The sequence below is a fragment of the Panthera leo genome, chromosome D4 (genome assembly GCF_018350215.1).
Source record: "Panthera leo isolate Ple1 chromosome D4, P.leo_Ple1_pat1.1, whole genome shotgun sequence".
Taxonomy (NCBI): Eukaryota; Metazoa; Chordata; class Mammalia; order Carnivora; family Felidae; genus Panthera; species Panthera leo.
Genome location: NC_056691.1, coordinates 88,603,932 through 88,621,530, shown reverse-complemented (window position 1 = coordinate 88,621,530; position 17,599 = coordinate 88,603,932). Strand labels below are relative to the sequence as shown.

Below are 17,599 nucleotides of genomic sequence, written 5' to 3'. Positions count from 1 at the left end.
CAGGACCCGCGGGCGCAGTGCAGACTCTGGCTGCGTGGGACCCCAAGTCCTCATCCCAGGGAGCCCCCTTCTCCCCCACCAGCCCCAGGCGAGAGCCGGCTTCTGCCGCCAGCCTTGCAGTGCCAGCCGCTGTTTGGAAAGTGTCGCGCGCTTTCTGATCTGTCATCACACAAACTCCTGGTGAGTGTGATGTTAACGGATTCACAGATGTGCGTGCGCGTCGGGAAGCTCAGGGGCGCTCCTGCCAGGGCTTGGCTGCAGAACAGACGTGTGCCGCGGCTCCGGCCTGGTGTGGGGACAGGTGCGGGTGGCCTTCAGGAGCATCCGGCCGACCTGAAGACACCCGTTCCTGCCGATCCGAGCGCGCCAGCCCCGCTCCCGGCCCAGGACTGGCACAGAGGGCTATGGCCGGCTCAAACACTGGCTGAATGGGCACTAAAGCCGTCACAGTGGGCCAGCGCACCCCCCTTCCTAAAGGGCACCCTTTGAAGGCTGGTGCGGAGCACAGAGGGTCCCTGAACACCCGCTCTGGGCCAGGAGGCTGTGCTGAGCAAAGCAGGCTCTGGCCCCCGGCCTCCAGGAGCCCGCGGTGTGAGGTCAGCGTGGATGGCCATCGAGTGAGCGATCCCAGGAAGAAGAGGGTGTCAGGAGAGCAAGTCGCAAGACGCAGCTCCACGGAGGACGGAGGGACGACAGATGCGTCCAAAAGGTCACCCGGGACCCAGGCTCATTGCACCTGAACTCCGTCTCGGGGGGCCTAAGCTGATGGTTTGACAGTGGGGGTCTGTGACCTAACCAACCCTCCCTCCCTTTCCTTCTTCCACTGATGAGGGGAACGACGAGTCAAGCAGAGGAGGGGTCTCGACACGGGGATCTGGGGGGGCAGTGCACGTGGCTCCAGAAGCTGCCGAAGGTTCCCTTCCCCCAGCACGGGTAGGTTCTGTGCAATCGGCCAGTGGCCTCACTCATTCTGCAACCCCCCTGCCCCAAACTTTGGACGCGTCTCTCGAGAGTTCCACCAGAGGCTGCCTGATGGGCCACCTGAGCTCGCTGCGTCCAGAGGGTGGATGGCGCCTGCACTTCCGCCCTTGGTGGCCTCAGCACCACCCACCACGGGATCAGGACAGCGCCAGGAATAGCGCCCAGATTGCATCGTCCCCTGTGGCTGTGTGCAACTCGGCTTGAGAATGTTCGTCTTGGGGGCAGAAACGGTATCACAGGCCTGCCTCTTCCTGCCCCCCTGCTCGCCCCACCAGCCACCCTCGGTCACACGGGCCTCTGGCTGGCCGGTCTGGGGCCCGAGCTCCCTCACCCGGGATTCGGAAGGTCGGTCAACAGGATCTGCCCCACGTCATGGCGACGGGGGGGGGCTTCGGCTAGGCCCGTGGTCACACCTCTGTCCCGTGCAGTCTGAGGAGCAACATGCCTGCGGGACACGTGCTAAAACAAAGGGCGCTAGGCTCTGGTCCATGCGGCCGGGGGCCTCCCCAGGGCCTGTCTTCACCTGCCTGCAGGGAGAGAGCTATCCCCAGACCCCAAGGGGGCCAAGCGGCTGGCAGGACTCAGCAGACCCAGAGGTTTGGGGCTGGACACGGGGGGGGACTGCCCGACTGTCCACACGCGGCTGGCAGGGTGTGTGTGGAGATGCTGGAGGGCCAGCACGGCTGCCGATGGACAGAGCGTGGTGCGGGACCGAAGCTGGTCTGGGCTGCGGACACTTGGCGTCGTGCGTCCCTGTCTCTAATAAAGTCTTGTGCTGACCCGGCTGCCTCTAACCTTGCTCGGCGCCCCACGTCAAGGCCGCCTCCTGCCCGATTTCCCCAGACTTCCTCACCGTCTTTATTTCTTTTGAAGAAGTGGTGTTTCCCAGGTAGCCCTGTGTCCCCAGAGGCCGCCCCAGATCCTTGAGCAGAACCAGCCGCACACCGGCCAGCAGCTGGGCCACCTCCCGGCGGGGGAGATCCTCCTGGGGCCAGGCGTCCGGGGACGGGCCCGTGCCTCCCACGGGGGTCCCCAGGGTCTCCCTTGTGGCCAAGACTGGAGTCCTGAGGAGCTGAGACTTGATTAAAAACAACAGTCCCTAGTGGCTATTCGTAAAACCAGTGTGAAGCTTGAGGACAAAATCACCCCCTGAGCTGATTTAATGAAGTCCAACATCTATCGAGTGCCCGTATCAGAGACCTGGTGCGGGGCCAGAGCCGGGATGTGCTGGAGCCCTGCCTGAGGCCCCCTGTGGGGGCAGCTGGAGGGTGTCTGCCCACCGGGCCACACGGGGGACAGAGGTCTCTGTCCCGGTGGCTGGAGGCTTCTAGGACATTCACAGAACGCTATCCCCCTTTCATAACGTGTCCCCGGCCAACGGCGTGCGGTCTTACCTTCTCAGTATCAGACCCACAGGGACCCCCTGGCTATGTGGCTCCTGGGCCAGGCCGCAGGAAGTCACCGAGTTGGTCACGGCCACCTGCCTCCCCACAGGCTCACGGGGCCAACTGCCAGGCTGTCACCCCAATACATCCCACTCTTGCAAGGTCACAGCCCTATGCAGAGAAGCAAGGGCCGGGGTGTCTTAAGGAACTGAGGCTGCTGTGAGCTTGGCCATCCTGGGACTTGGCCCTGATGTTCTAGGGAGGTTTCCCCGGGGAACCTCAGTCCTGGTGGAAGAAAGCAGGACCCCCTGAAACCTCTCTCCCATTTTACCCTGACCCCGTGAAAAGCCTCTGTTTCAGGAAGCCGAACGGAGCCTACTGCTCTCTGGCTGACAGCCTGAGCCGTCCTTGACCTTCCCACAGCCCAGAGCCTGTCGATCTGCTGCTCTGGAGGCCCAGAGGTCGTCACCTCTCCCATTGCCCATCCCCTGGAGGGAGTCCAGGAAGAGTACTTGAAAGCAATCTTTCGGGCCGGCTGTTCTTGGGGGGGGGACACCTGGGGACCTCCTCCTACTCACCCCCAACCTCACCCCCACCCCAAGCCCCAACACTCGGGACTTCCTGTGGCCTCTTTTCAGAGCTGCGGGCGCCGGCCCTGAAGGGACCTGGGTCATGGCGGGCCTCACAGCAGAACCTCTTCTTGGAGTTCGGCCTGTCAGAGAGCCAAGTGGAGATTTTCTCCAGGCGGGAATGGGGTGGCCCTGGGGTTTGACCCCACCCCTGCCCTCCCTACACCCCCCCGGCTGAGAAATTTCACAGAGCGCAGCTTGGGAACCCAAACCTCTCTTTTTACACCCACAAGAACTGAGGCACAGAGGAGGCAAGCATCTGGCCCAGGCCTCACAGCATGGTAGGGACCCACCGCGGGCCGCACCCCATCACTAAGCAGCACCCAATGTCACAACCAACCAGCACTAAGTAGGGAGATCAAATGACACTGCTCCTCTGGTCTCCCACGCACACACCAGCCCCTCAGGGGACGGAAGCCAGCTCTGCACCTGCTCCCGTCGGCACATGAATGCACCCGCCCCCTGCACCTGCCCATGGAGAAGCCCAAAGTCAATGCACACGGCTCTTTCTTGACCCTGTTCTCTCCAGACAAGACCGGGGGGAACCAAGACTTCCCGCTGCAGATGGGGCTGCAGACAGCGGAGGATGGGGGTTGGGCCTGCTCCCGCAAGGCCAAGTGCTCTGACCCTCTGAGCCTCAGACTCCCCTCTCCCCCTGCAGAGGGGCAGTATTCCAGCCCCTTCCTCAGGTTGATGGGGGACAGGAAGTGTCCACGAGGCCGTCTCTATTCCCCGTGTGAATGGCGGGGTGGTTCTCCACACCCCCCAGCACCCACAGGCAAAGGTGACGGAGGTCAGCGGGGGTGAGGGCCCCGGAGACTGGGGGAACGCCTCTGTGCTTGGTCCCCAGCCTCGCCGGAGCAGCCGGCTCGGGACAACGGCAGGGCGGCCTAGCCTCACCCGGCACCTGCTCCCCTCATCGCCCTGCTCACTCTCAGTGGAGGGGAAATCTAGGCCAAGAGAGGAGTAGAGGCTGGGGGCCTGGCTGGGCCCTTCACACCCCCTGCTGGTCTCCCCACAGGTGCTCCGAAGACACGGTGCTGGGTCACCAGGTGTGGGGACGTGGGCTCCTGGGGCTGCGGGAGTGGGCACCGGCCTCCCACCTTGGCCAGTGCCCGGAGAACACTCTGTAGCGCTCTCTGCCCGACCGGGAACCGCATCTCTGCTTAGCCGAGCCGACCCTCGCTCCTGAAGCAGACCCCGGGGTCGCTCTGTGATCGGACGCAGCGCAGGCAGAGCGAACAGCCGTGGGGTGAGCACCCCAAGTCGTGAGCGAGGTGTCCAGTCAGTGGCCATGCCCGGACCAGAGGGATCCTGCAGAAACACGTGGCCCGCAACGCAGCCCCCCCGACCCCACGCTCCGCCGCAGGGACGTGCGGGTGACAACGTGGGACGCTCCCCGCACTGATCTGTGAGCCCACCTGGGGAGGAACCGCCCGGGAACCAGCGCCCGGGGAGTGACGGACGCCGTGTCCCCCACTGTGGGTGCCGGCGGTGCAGAGAGCCACTGCCATGACCTTGACGACCCTCCCCAGCCCTTGCCGAGCCCCACACTGGGCTAAGGGCCTCACCTCCGAGCCCCGTCACCATGGCCACTCTCCGCTGAGGCTCAGAAAGCGAGGCCCTGCCAGCCACCCAGCGGACAGCCAGCGCAGTTTGAAAACCTTGCCGGTGGGTCCGTCCTTCCCCGAAAGGGAGTCGGGCACTGAGCTGGGTGCCGGGGTTGTGGGAAACACCGAGCTTCCTTTTTTTTTTCCCTTAAGCGGGCTCCACACCCAGCATGGGAGCCCACGGGACCGAGATCGAGAGTCAGACGCTGAACCGGGCGGCCCCACTCAGCTTCCCTTCTCAGGAACAAATGGACTGTGGTACAGGGGACACGGGCCAGGGGGCTCCGAACCCCTTCCGCATTCCCCCTCGTAGGAAGCAGCCCTCCCTCGTGAGGCCCACGGCCACGCCACCCAACACAGCTGCCCGCCTGACCGCCCACGGGAGCGGCTGTGCGGGTCGGGCGTGGGTGGGCGAGGGGTGGACACCGCCTCCCCCCGACCCTGCTTCTCCGAAGAGTGAGGCAGACGCGACGAACGCAGGACCGTGAAGGGTAAGGGTGGGTGTGCCACTCACACCTCTCCCGAGGGACTCGAGGGTCTGTGCCCGCGATGGCTGGCTAACGATGCTGGCTGCCCCGCTGGAGACAAGGCCTGGGCAAAGGGCAGCCCCCTCGGCTCCCGTCATCAGACCACATCCTGTTTGTGTTGGGTCTTTTATCGAGGCCGGCAGCAGTGCCCCCTCCTTGGCCACCAGCGTCCGCAATGGAATCCCAGGGTCAGGAATGTGCGGCAATCAGACCACAGGGCGGCAAATCTACCCGGGGGCCTATATAAAGCGGGAGAAGCCCGGAGTGGCACCTCCCAGACAGGAGCCCGGAGGCGCCCTGCCCAGCAGCCCTCCTGGGGAGCAGGCCCGCAGCACGGTGAGTACAGCCACGCCATCCCTGGAGGGCACCCTGCTCGCTGGACCCCTCCTCCAGGTCAGGGAGGTGGTGACCAAACACCTCCTCTCGCGGCCCTGAGATTGGCCACGGCTGCCCTCCGGGGCTCAGCCTCCGTCTCCCCCGGGGGCTTTTCCTGCCTCGTCCTCAACGTCGGGGACTGAAGTCCCGACTCGTGCTGGGGCCCATTTTCGGTGGCGGATGTCCCAACTTCCACCACCCCTGTTCTCGAAGGGGTCCACGACCCGCCCCCCGACGAGGGGAGAGAAGCCACTTCCTTCTAGGCATCGACGCACCCTTTCTCGAGACCCAGAGGCCATCTCCCGGCAGAGTCGTCCCCCAGATGGGATCCCGCCCGGCCCACAGGGCTGCCGGCTGCCTTGTGGAAAGCCCCCCACTCCGCCCAGGCCCTGATGGAGAGGCTTTCCCGAAGCAGGCGAGACTTGACTTCAGCTCCGGGGGAGGAGGTGATAGAAGTTAGAGGGCTGGATTTGGGTAGAGAGGAGGCTGCTTTTATGACTTTTTCAAAGCTTTCTGGCTGAGTTCCCTTTGAAATGTCTTCAAGGGAGCCATTTCTGGAAAGAGCTCTGGGGAGCCCGTGCCTCTTCTCCAGAACCAGCTCTTTTTTCCAGCCTCAGCTCTCCTCGGAGCACCAGCCAGCTCCGACTCGCCATGGTCATTACCAGAAAGGCTTCCTTTAGGAGGGAATGAGCAATTGCTGCCGAAGCAGGGGCATTTTGGGAAGCTCTATTTCTGTTTCAAATCCCCCCGTGGACTGCCATCCACGGGGTAGAGTAGTGGCTCTGAGTCACTTAGACCTGGGCTTGAATCCCGGCTCTGTCACTTATAAAGCCGTGACGTCTCGGGCACATCACCTGCTTGAGCACGGCCCCCTCTGTCACAGGGAGTGAGACCCTCCTGCGGGAGGGACGTGAGGGCGGCACCGGATGGACAGGGCCACAAAGCACTGCCCACACACCCGGTGCGCCAAGCTGTCCGGCCATTAGAATCATGAATCTCAGGGCCTCCACTTTCTAGTTGTGGTCCAGTCTCTTAGCCTTCTTGACAGTCTTCTCGGCTGAAAACATGCTTACTGTGAGGACAGTCTGCCGAGGTCACACGGACGGGGCTCACAGGTTTTAGCTCAGGGCCTGGCACGTGGGTGGTGCTCTGTAGGGATCACTGACAGCCCGGCCACGTCCACATGCTTCTCCCCAGGTGGGCATGTTAGGCCAGGAACATCAAATCCATTCCAGCTTCCGGGAGCAATTCGTTTCCGTGGTAAAGAGACATTAGGTCCCAGCTACGCGGCTTAGCCACACCCGTTTAGCATCGAGTTGAAGACTAAGACAGATCGATGCCATTCATTCCCTACCTTGTGGCTCTGAGATGATATGGCCCAAGAGTCAATAATTATTTGGGGCTCCTGGATGGCTCAGTCGGTTGAGCTTCCGACTTCAGCTCAGGTCATGATCTCGCAGTCTGTGAGTTCGAGCCCCGCGTCGGGCTAAGCGCTGACAGCTCAGAGCCTGGAGCCTGCTTTGGATTCTGTGTCCCCCTTTCTCTCTCTGCCCCTTCCCCGCTCATACTCTGTCTCTCAAAAATGAACAAACGTTAAAAAAAATTTTTTTTTTAAATTATAATAAAAGGAGACCGAGCCCAAGTTTGTGCAGCACTCGGGGGCTACGGGCACCCCCCCCCTCCGCCCGGCTGTATGCCATCCCAGCAGTGGGGGGTTATCCGAATGCTAAGCTGCCAAGGCCGTCAGATCCAGGGGACCACGGGAGAGGAGACTCAGCCTAATTGGTACAATCAGCTCCTGAGCCTGCTAAGAAAATAAAGGCCTGCTCCCCCAGCATAGTGACACTTCCTCAAGCTGCCTGCAAGTTGGGCTCAGCTGATCCCCCAGCCTTTGATGGCTGCCCGGGCCCTGGGAAGCACTTGACAGGTTGTCATGCAAGGCCCACGCGTGCAGCCTGTAACTTGTTCCTCTCTTTCCTCCCGGGCAGATGATAAGCCCTTACTGCCTGCTCCTCCTGCCGCTGGGCGCCTGCTTTCCTCTGCTGGGCACAGAAGAGGCCGCCGCGGGTGGCGTCAGAGGCGAAATGGGCTGGGCCCACCTGCCCGGGGGACACCGAGTCTCCCTCCCACAGGGCTCCCCCCGGCGGCCGAGAGCTCCGCACCCACTGGGCCCGCTTGTCACGGCCAAGGAGCTGCAGACGTCCGGCAGGCAGCGTGCTGGTTTCAGGGTCCGGTTTGGGAGGCAGGATGACGGCAGCGAAGCGACCGGCTTCCTCCTGGCGGATGGCGACAAGGCTAGCGGCCCGTTGGGGACCCTGGCTGAGGAGCTCAGCGGTTACAGCAGGAAGAAAGGCGGCTTCAGCTTCCGCTTTGGCAGGCGGTGAAGGGGCCAGGGCATCCTGGAAGGGGCTTCTCCGTGGACCCTCCCCGCTGCTGCTTCCAACCCCCCTGCCCTGTCTTCTCCTCGAGCCCGAAAGACCAGAATACTAAGAAGGCGTGAGGAATATTCTAATGAGTTCTTAGCAGTAGGATGGCTTAGGTGGGTGCTTCCTTTTGATTTCCAACTTTGCTGAGGCCAAAACCTGGACGGGGTCCAAAAAAGGAAGCAAGCCGCATCCCAGCAAGCACCGCCCTGATGTAGCTCACAGACCGCCGTCTGTTCCAGCCCCCTTCCCGGGTGGTCAGGTCTCAGCAGTCCCCTGGCCGAGCTGGCGGCCCGGAGGCTGGGCGGTGTCAGCTGCGCGGTGGACGCGGCTGGGCCATGAATATGAATAAGCAAAGCTGGCTAAGCCGAAGGCAGGTGGGCTGATGCTGATGCTGACAGCGGGGTAGTCAAAGTTTTGACAGTCTCCACAGGGACGTCTGGAGCTGACATCCATCCATAGTGGAGCCCTGACAGCGTGTTCCATCGGGTGTAGCGTGCGGTTCTGGAAGTTAAAAAACAGAAACAGAAACAATCTTGCTCTCCGTCCCATTAACACACGATCCCCTCTGGCAAGAAAACCCTGCTTGTGGTGTCGAGATGTCGTTCGGACCCGGCTGCCCCTTCCCTTCTGATACCTGTGCTCGGCGGTATACCTGTCCGGTGGGTGATGAACAGGGCAAGAATACATTTTTGCTCTGGCAAGGCTGCCCCTCGAGGGTTCGGGATATGAATGTGCCGTGTGTGTCTTTTGAAATAAAACTTGTAACTGCAAAACCGTAATGGGAAGCTAGCTCACCCGATTCTTGCCTACAGGTCCTCTGTGCCCCCAGGAATCTGGGTTTTTCCTGAGCTGCAAGTGCCTTAACTCTGGGGAGATGGAAATCGTGTTGCCGGCACCCGCACCTGTCCCAGCATCCCCTTAATTGGCAGCTGGTAATACCAGTGGTCAAAGGTGGAGGGAAACGCGGCACGAGGTGTATTTTCCTGCTGCACTCGACTGCTCCTTCCGAGGCTTTCTCAAAGCAAAGAGCATTCGGAGAACAACTTCTCTACCCCAGGGGAAGCCAGAGCTCAGCCTGGAGTGGCTGCAGGCCCGGGGCAAGGCAGAGCAGCTCTTTCAAACGCTGCTCTGCTGTGTCCTGCAATCCCATCCCCTGTCAGATACGGCCGCGTGATCCTGCTCCCTCCCAGGCTGGCTTCGACCGACCGAGATGAGAGCCTGGATTGATGTTACTATGGCAACATCTCCCCTCCTCCTTTCGAGCTGCAGCTTGGCCCTGTTCACAATTGAATAATTTTCCATTGAGCTGTCACAATTAATTGGTGGATTTTTATTAGCCTTTTAGAACCACACTGGGTTGGGCCCAGCTTGGCACCTCGGAGCATTTCACAGTGTTTTCCATTCTATTAGTGACTTAGATTCCCCGGCAGCAGCTCTCAATCCTCGGCAGCCAGAAAGCCACTTCATTAGGGGGTGACAGATCTGAGCCACAAAAGAGCCAAGCTGACTGGGGCGCGGAAATTGGGTGGCAGGGTGGGACAGGAACACAGGGATCCAAACATCACCTTGGGTTAAAGTGAGCTGCCTTCCCCTGGAGCTCCTCGCGGCTTCTCCCCTCCGCGCGCCCCGCCGGGACAGGCGCCAGATAGCGACACGGAGTCTGGGAGGCACATCGTACTCCCTTTGGCTTCTACCGCTGTCCAGGGAAGGGACGATCCGGGATGCGTCCTGCTAATGTGACAGACTGGTGGGGATGGGACACATCCCGGGGTCTTCGTCTGTTGGTAAAGAGAGGCAAACACTCAGCCCTCAAGCCACAGAGGGTAAACCTCGAGAAAATGAGTCCCAGCGTGTCCAACAAGGACAGTTCCGGAGCTGAGAATAGACATCGCAGGGTGGCCACGTGAAGGAAGTGAAATCCCAGCCCAGGCTCTCGCCCCAGTCTTGGCTCATTTCCACTTCGTTGGGGCGGGGGCGGGCAGTAAGCTGGATCCCTCCTCCCTTCACTCACTGACACATGCAGGGAAGCCAGAGGACATGCTTGTGAAAAGACCAGGTGAGATAGGACAGATCGAAGGCCGAGGGCAGAGGACCACCCTGCAGCCAGGTGCCCTGGTGACCCTCACTTGGCCAGTTCCTACTCTTAGAATGAAAGGAGCCACCTCCAGGGTCACTAACTGCAGGAACCTGGAGGTCACCGAGGCTGAGCTACTCTGGCATGCGTTTACCACGCAGTTTGGGAATACACTGGCTGGTTTCTAATTGAGTAGGATGAGATTAACCTCAGAGAAATCGGAGATAAAGAGGGGGAAGGGGAGGGCCTTCAGAGGGGTGGATATCCTGTCATCACTTTCACCCTTCAACAACCATCAGCAACAAGGGTATTCTTTCCAGTTGCTTGTACATTCGAGCGCAATAACCCCGAACATCTAAACGATCAAACCGTTAAGGGCATTGCTCTGTTCAGTCCACTCCCGCGCTGTATCTGGCGACACCACCTCTTCAGTTCCCCGCCCCTCGCTCTACCCCCCGAGGCTTGGTCGAGGTTTGGGGGCCTTTCACGCCACCCCCCGCGCCCTCCTTGGCGGGGACGATCGCTCTCCAGATTAGTGACGGTGAGGTTCTTTGGAAAACATGGACTTTGCAGGCAGAGATTAAGCTCCCTGTCTGGGTTTGCTCTAGCTGGTGTGATGGGATGGTCTCCTCCAGCCCAGGCACCTGTCTGCATCCTTTCCGGGTGTTGATGCAAGACGCACACACGAGAGCCTTCATCTTGGGCGTCTAGCTAAACACTGGATGGGGAGTATTTTTGTATTTTCCCCTATGTTTCAAACATTAATAAAAACGTTTTAAGAAAGGAGGAGGCTCATGGGGCAGGCAGCGGGCCATCCAGCAGCTGCTGAAGTAAATAAGGAGCCACCTTGTCCTAACTTTGCCCCAGGACCAGAGACGCTGCAGGACAGAGTCCCTTGAAGACCCCAAGTCAGGAAAGGTGCTTTTACCCTCCGAGCGGGGAGCTGGGGCCCTGCCCACGATGTTGGGTCGCCATCAGGGAGGTGGGTAGGCATGACAGGGACACCGTGGCCGGTCAGTCTTGTCCCACCTGACGCCTTCCGTGCCAAGGCAACATTTACAAATTGATTTCCCAGGACACTCCATTTGGCAATGCCTCCCGTAAAACCTCCCGACACCTGAGAAGCTGGGTTGGCTGCAATCCTGGACTTTCTTTTCTTCCACGACGGAGGGAGGAGCCCGACTGGAGCCCAGACCTCTTCTGCTGGCCACGCTGGGGCCACCTACCACCATCGACGAGTTAGTCCAGCACAATATGGCAGCACATGCTGTGTGACCCGGGGCAAGCTGCCCCACGTCTCTGAGGCTCAACTTCCTCACACATCAAATGCCGAACAGCGACAGAACCTCCCTCGTTAGAAAAAAAAAAGTGAGAGGCTGTCACGTGGTAACGCGCGGCGCATCTGTAGTGGCTGAGGACGCCCACGTGTGGGCTGTGATTTTAAGAAAACTCCCACTGGAGTATGACACACATGGAGAACGGGCTCCCACTCTGCGCACAGTTCCATTTTCACCAAGTGACAGACCCGCTGGCCGGCACGACCCAGACTGAGAAACACGGTGTCACCTGCCCCCCAAGAGCTTCCCTGCACCCCAACCAGGCGCGGCCCTCCGTCCTGACTTCTAACACGACACCACAGGCTAGCCGTGTTGCCGTAAATAAACGGAAGTTTCTGGCATCGCTACTGCGTGTCTGGCTGCTTCTGTTCAACGTTACGTTCGCATGACTCGTGTCCACGCGGGGTTGCGGCCAAGAGTGTTCGTCTCCGCTGCTCCGTAACATCCCACTAGGTGAACACATCGCAACGTTCTGCTCCTCTGTGCTGACGGCATCTGGGTGGTTTTCAGTCTGAGGGTTTTTTTCCTGAGATCCTCACTCTGACGTTTGGGCTTGGATTTTGTGAAAACAGCATCAACGGCAGCTGCTGGCCCTTCTGGCAGGCTTGACCCTCGGGCGCTCCTTGGTTCCGGACCTGCAGGGCAGGCCTCGAAATTACCCGAAAACCGTGTGTGCACGTACGTGGGTTTTCGGGGGCTCGATCCAGGTGCGCGAAGTCCTCAAGGGGCTCTGTGACCTGACAAAGGGCAGGAACCACTAGAACAGCCTGGAACGGCTAGACCCAAGTAAGTTTCTGAAGCTCGGGTGACACACGGAATGTTCTTGAGAGAAGACCTGTACTTCCCCCTGGCACAGCCACTGCGGTGACAGGCACGGGACACCAGGCGAGAGCCGTGCCCGGCTGCAGCCTCACTGCTGGGCGTCAAGAAAACGGGACAATGTGTTCTAAGAGGGCTCCGTGAAGACTCTGGGCCGGGCCCATGTCTGGCACGGAGGAAGCAGCCGTCGGCTGTGGCCGTCACTCCCAAGTCACTGTGCGTCTTCTTTCCGACGCCAGAGCTGTCCCTCGAGGAAGGCCCCCTGACTTGGGAGAGCTGGGGCCTGGACACGGCGTGGCCCGGGCCTCCGTGAAACGAGGGAGGGGCTCCTGCAGCCCCCGGGTGCGGGCACACCCCGCGGTCCCACCAACCCTCACCGCAGGCCGGCGGCCTCACCTCCGGCCCGAGACAGGCAGCACGGCGGCCTCGGAGGGTCCACTCAGCCGTGGTCCTGCACACGCTCTGGTGAGCAGGACCCGTGTCCCCTGACAAGGCTGCTGGCTTAATAAGTATCATTATCAGATAGCACCACTCACTTCCCTGACTGCCACTTTCCAAGCTGTCAGCTGGCGTTAAATGCAGGCCAAGACAAGGAAACGGCTGCACGTGCCCCCTCGGTCCCCTCGGTGGGGGGCTGGGAGAGGCCACGGCGCTGCAGGTGGCATTTCCAGGCCCCCTGCCCCTCCTCGTGCACACAGAGAAAGGAGACACGGGGTGGGTGGGTCACAGCGCGCGAGGGGCGCTTCGGGGGCCGGCGGGGAGCCGAGGCGGGGTCACAGGCAGAGGAAAAAGGCGCACCTGTGGAGGGACTAACACTTCCAGGCCAGTGGAGCCCAGGACGTACTTCCTCCCGATTCAATGACGCTGTGACGGCCTGACAGCTGGAACAGCCCTTGGACTCCTCTTCCTCCCGATTTGGAAGCAGGGCCCACGCCCAGTGCTGCGGGCAGATCCGTGTCAAGGACGCAAGAAGGGCCGGAGGCCAGGGCAGGGAGGGAAACCGCATTTGGCAGGCCGAGGAAGATGCCCGGATGCAGGATTCCCACTGCACTCCTGTAAAACCCACCCCGGAGCCTCCAGCCCCTTGAGGGCAACGAGGACCCCCCCTCCCTCCCGTCTGCACACCACAGCCCGGAGGGACAGGGAAAATGACAGACCAGACCCATCTGCCCGAGTTCTAACGTTGTAAACATTTATTTAAAAAATACTACGGAGAGATGTGGATTCAAAAAACAGAGTCATATACAGAAACAAAATGTACTGGACCAAAAAAAAAAAAAAAAGACACCATAAGCATTTGAGAAGGGAAAATAGTGGAAAACTATTTACATGTCATTTATAAAAGAGCAAGTCTATAAAAGAGTGTAATACCGAGATATAAATGCAAAATATAGTGGCACGTCATGTGAACAAAAAAAAATCAGTACCTTATAGAAAGAGGCGGTCGAGGGGACCTGGGTGGGGTCGGTTTTGCTTTGTCTGCAAGGCCGCTGGTGGTGTTCTAGCACCTCCCTCAGTCTGTGTGACACAGAAGTCTGGGGGGGGAGTGGGGGGGCAAAGAGGCGATGAGCTGTGAGGACAGCACAAATCGATGCAGAGGGAACCATCTCTGCCAGAGAAATAAAGAGCAAGTTCGGGTGATGAGGCCGGTGTGAGGTCACGGGGGTACGGGGGTGGAAGGTGGTCGCGCCTGGGCCCGGCAGGGGGCCCAGGCAGGTGCCTGCCCCCCTCCTTCAGCAGCTGCTCTAGGTCAAGGTCAAGGCGGCCTGGGCCCCTGGCTGGAGAGCCTGGTCCTGGGCAGCCTGGGGAGAGGAGACCGAGGCCTGCTCTTGGAGACACTTTCTGGGCTTCATCTGTTTGTGGTTTTCTCCATCCCTGAAAACCCCAGCAGAAACAGTGGGTTGCATGTTGGTTGCTCGTGGCGATTCAACAGGACATTGGCCTCTTAGCGCACAGCCAACAACGGTTGGGGCTTTGGTGCCACAGTCCTCCTCCTCCCGTGCACCGGCGGCCGGTCCTTCTGTGCCGGAGGCGACTGGGCTGAGCTCAGAGCCATGAAATGCTCCGGAAAACTAAAGGTTGGCTTGTCACACAGGAAAGAGCTCTGCATGAATCTACTTGGTCTCAGAGGAGTACAAGGGAGGAGAAGGAGATCGGTCAGAAATCAAGACCAAGTGCCTTTTCTGGGCACCTGGAAGCCTGAAAAGAAGGTAGGCTGGGCCCAGCCCCGGGCCATCTGGGTACCAGCTGTTCCCCCAGCCAGCCACCCTGCCTGCCTCCCCTGACCCTGCACGCCGGACTGCGACCCTCCTACCCTTCGGACTCCAGCTTTCCATCCAGGCCGAGCAGTGCCAGAAGACAGCAAGGACCCAAGGGCCGGCTGGTTTTAGCACCCCGTTTCACCCCCCAAATCAAGAGCTGTCCTTCACACGGGGCGATGTGAGGGCACCAGCCCCCGGCAGCTACGGAGGGCAGAGTGACCAGCTGGCAAGCGCTTCCCAGGATGTAGTTCTGGAGACGGGTCTTCTGCGCCGGCTCCCTCCATGGGGTAGGTGGGGAGGACAGCTCCTCGGGCCTCGGTGACAAGGCTCCTGTTCGGGGCGCTCGTTTCCTGCGGGAAGCGGAGGAGAAGGCATACCCAGAAGAGGGCCTCCAGAAAGACCAGCGGAAAGGAAATATGCTCATCTGCTTTCACCCCTGGCCGGAAGAGCTCAGTTCTGGAGCACTACGTGGGGAGGCGGCCGGCGGGCCGACCGGAGTCCACAGAGCAGGAACTCCACAGATAGAACTCGGGACAGAGGCGACTCAGGGAGCCCGGGCTGGGGGAGGGGGAAGTGCGGGACAGTTGGCACAAAACACAGGTAGTCGGGCTGTGTTCCACAGTGGCCCTTGGCTCCGTGTGGCGCAGCGCTCCCGGGCCAAGGTCCCAACTCACTGGTCTGGCGTCGGCCACTGTCACAGGCATGGGGAAGCCTTCACGCAGTGCAGGCGGCTCCGGCCGGCCTCACGCCCGGCTTCTGCTACCTCTGTACGATGTCACTGATCTCCTTCACGGAGCTGAGGAGTTTGCTGAAGTCCTGAGTGGCCGCCGGGCCACTCCCTGCTGTCGCCGGGCAGATCTGAAGCTCCCGGAGATTATTCTCCAGTTTGTTGATGGCCTCGCGGAAGGCGAATTTGTTCCTCATCTGCTGGATGGAATCCACATAGCTCACGCAGAACGTGTACAGGTTTTTGCCGGCTTCCAGCACGGCGCTATGGCTGGCCATCTGCTCGGAGTTCTTGGAGATGGCCAGGCACAGGGCCTCGGTGCCGTCCAGGACCACGCTCTTGGTGATGGTGCCGCTGGCGATCCGCTCCGGAGGCTGGCGGGTTTTCCGAAGAGACACGCGGGTCGATATGAGAGGGATGAAGGCAGTAGACGCGGGCTGGTCCCCGGCCAGGGCGGAGGCTGCTGACGGCAACGTGGAGGGGGCGGGCACCGCGCCGGCTGGGGCCCCCGCTGGCTTGCTGGACGACTGCGGCTTCGGCGCGGACGGGAGCGCGGGCTTTTTGACGCCCTCTCCCAGCGGACTGGGCTTGATGGCGTCACTGTTCACAGCATCCACGACCACAGCCGCGGCTTTCGTTTTCCCGCCAGTGCTGGCCTCCCCGGCCGCTTCCTGGGTCGGGTTCTGAGCGGGCTTCCCGGCTTTCCCCACGGAGGCCGGCGGCGGGGGCGGTGGGGCAGGTTTGAGCTTGGACAGTTTCCCCTTGTCTCTCCCTGGGGACTCGGAGGAAGGCTTGTGCCTCCTCGCTCTGGGCTCCTCGGCGGGGGCCTTGCCGGTCCCTCCGGACGCACCTGGCCCTGCTCTGCTGGCGGGGGGCACCGGCTCAGCTGTGACAGGTGTCCCCAAGGCACCGGACTTGGCGGTCTCGTCCTTGTGGGGAAGGCCAGAGGAAGGAGCCCCCGTGACCTGCCTGCGGAGGAGTTTTGGAGTCAGACTTGGGGGGCTGGAGCCCGGGCTGGACTCCCCCGCGTCTCGAAAGACCTCATCGGCTGCTTCCTCGGTCTTTTTCACCAGCCTGGGTGGGGGAGTCACCGTGCCTCTGGCCGCCTGGTCGGACCTGTTCTCACTCGCCCGCTTCCGAGGCAGAGCCGGCTTCTCGCTTTTGTGCCCTCCAAACGTGGACGAGTCGAACTGCCTGCCCGTGGACTGCAGGTCCCGAGGCAGTGTGACGGACCTCCACTCGGTGTCCCTGGCTCCGTGGGGCACGCAGGAGGCCGAGCAGGACCGCAGGAAGCGCTTGCTGGAGCTCCCGCCACTCTCCTCCTCGCTGGCTGCTAGGCGGCTGCTGGTCAGCGTACTGGACTTTTTCCACAGGTGGGGAGACCGGAAGCCTGCACCCCCGGACTCCCGGAAGGCTCCGTTGGGGACGCCAGCCCCGCTGCTGGGCTTTGGGGACTTGGCTGGCTCGGCTGCGTCCGAGGGTGGGAGAGCCGGTGCCCCGTTGCTGGTTTCTCGGCCCTCTTCCTCGCCGGCCCCCTTGCGCTCGGGCTGGCCGTCCATCTCCCGGAAGGAGCTGCTGCGTTTCGGGGGCGTTGGGGCCGTTTTCTTCTTCTTCTTGATCAAGGCACTGAACAAGTTGGTCTTTTTGTCTTTGGGAAGCAGGCGCTCATCCTCATTCAGGCCGCCATCCTGGGGACCTCGTTCTTTTCGAGGGAGCAGTGGAGACACAGGGGGCTCATGGTCCAGAGGATCTGAAACACAGTGGGAAGAGTTTAACAGCTTCAGACTAGAGGCTCCTTTGTGAGGGGGAATCTGGGGCTGGCCACCGGCTCCCCAGAGGACCAGCCACGGGTCTGGGCCCGGACAGGCCTGCGCGTGAGCACCAGCTCCGCCACCCTCCCCCGTGCCCCCCGCCCCCCAGCCAAGAGGCCTAGGCAAGGGACGCCTCTCCACACATCCTCAGCGTTCTCATCTACGAAACGGAGAAACAAAACCCACCCGTAGACGGGGCGCCTGGGTGGCTCAGTCGGTTAAGCGTCCGCCTCTTGACCTGGGCTCAGGTCACGGTCTCGTGGTTTGTGAGATCGAGCCCCGTGTCGGGCTCTGTGCGGACGGCACGAAGCCTGCTCGGGATATTCCCTCTCTCTCTCTCTCTCTCTCTCTCTCTCTCTCTCTCTCTCTCTCTCCCCCTCCTCCCTCTCTGACTGCTCCCCATGCTCACACTCTCTCAAAATAAATAAGTGAACACTAAAAGCAAGAAGAAAGACCCACCCGCAGCGTGGCTGTGTGAATACAATGCAACATAAGGAGGACCTGTCCCAGCTTCTGGCACGTAGTGGCTCACTGTTGCCCCTGTCGCTACTGGTGTTATTAGGAAGAGCACGGGTCTCTCTCCTTGAGGACGGCAGCACAGAAAGCCACAGCACTTGTCACCCCTGCACCGGGGCTT

At 61.1% G+C, this 17,599-nt stretch overlaps 2 protein-coding genes across 10 annotated transcripts in view; one reads left to right on the top strand and one right to left on the bottom strand.

Moving 5' to 3' along the window:
• Window positions 1–7,178: 7,178 nt before the first annotated feature.
• The window catches only part of ABL1 (ABL proto-oncogene 1, non-receptor tyrosine kinase), a 150,051-nt gene continuing 139,630 nt past the window's right edge, over window positions 7,179–17,599 (bottom strand). For 7 of the 9 annotated variants that reach the window (XM_042914292.1, XM_042914296.1, XM_042914297.1 and 4 more), the window contains one exon: window positions 13,437–16,901. In XM_042914292.1, the coding sequence (XP_042770226.1) occupies window positions 15,184–16,901 (1,718 nt within the window). In that variant the 3' untranslated portion in view covers window positions 13,437–15,183. Of the gene's footprint in view, window positions 8,435–9,309; window positions 9,712–13,436; window positions 16,902–17,599 lie in introns of those variants that run through there. The other 2 variants (XR_006196181.1, XM_042914300.1) reach the window with 2 other exon arrangements.
• Window positions 7,496–7,978, top strand: LOC122205662 (pyroglutamylated RFamide peptide). The gene has a single exon (XM_042914302.1). The coding sequence runs from the start codon at window positions 7,496–7,498 to the stop codon at window positions 7,889–7,891; it is 396 nt and encodes a 131-aa protein (XP_042770236.1). The 3' UTR covers window positions 7,892–7,978.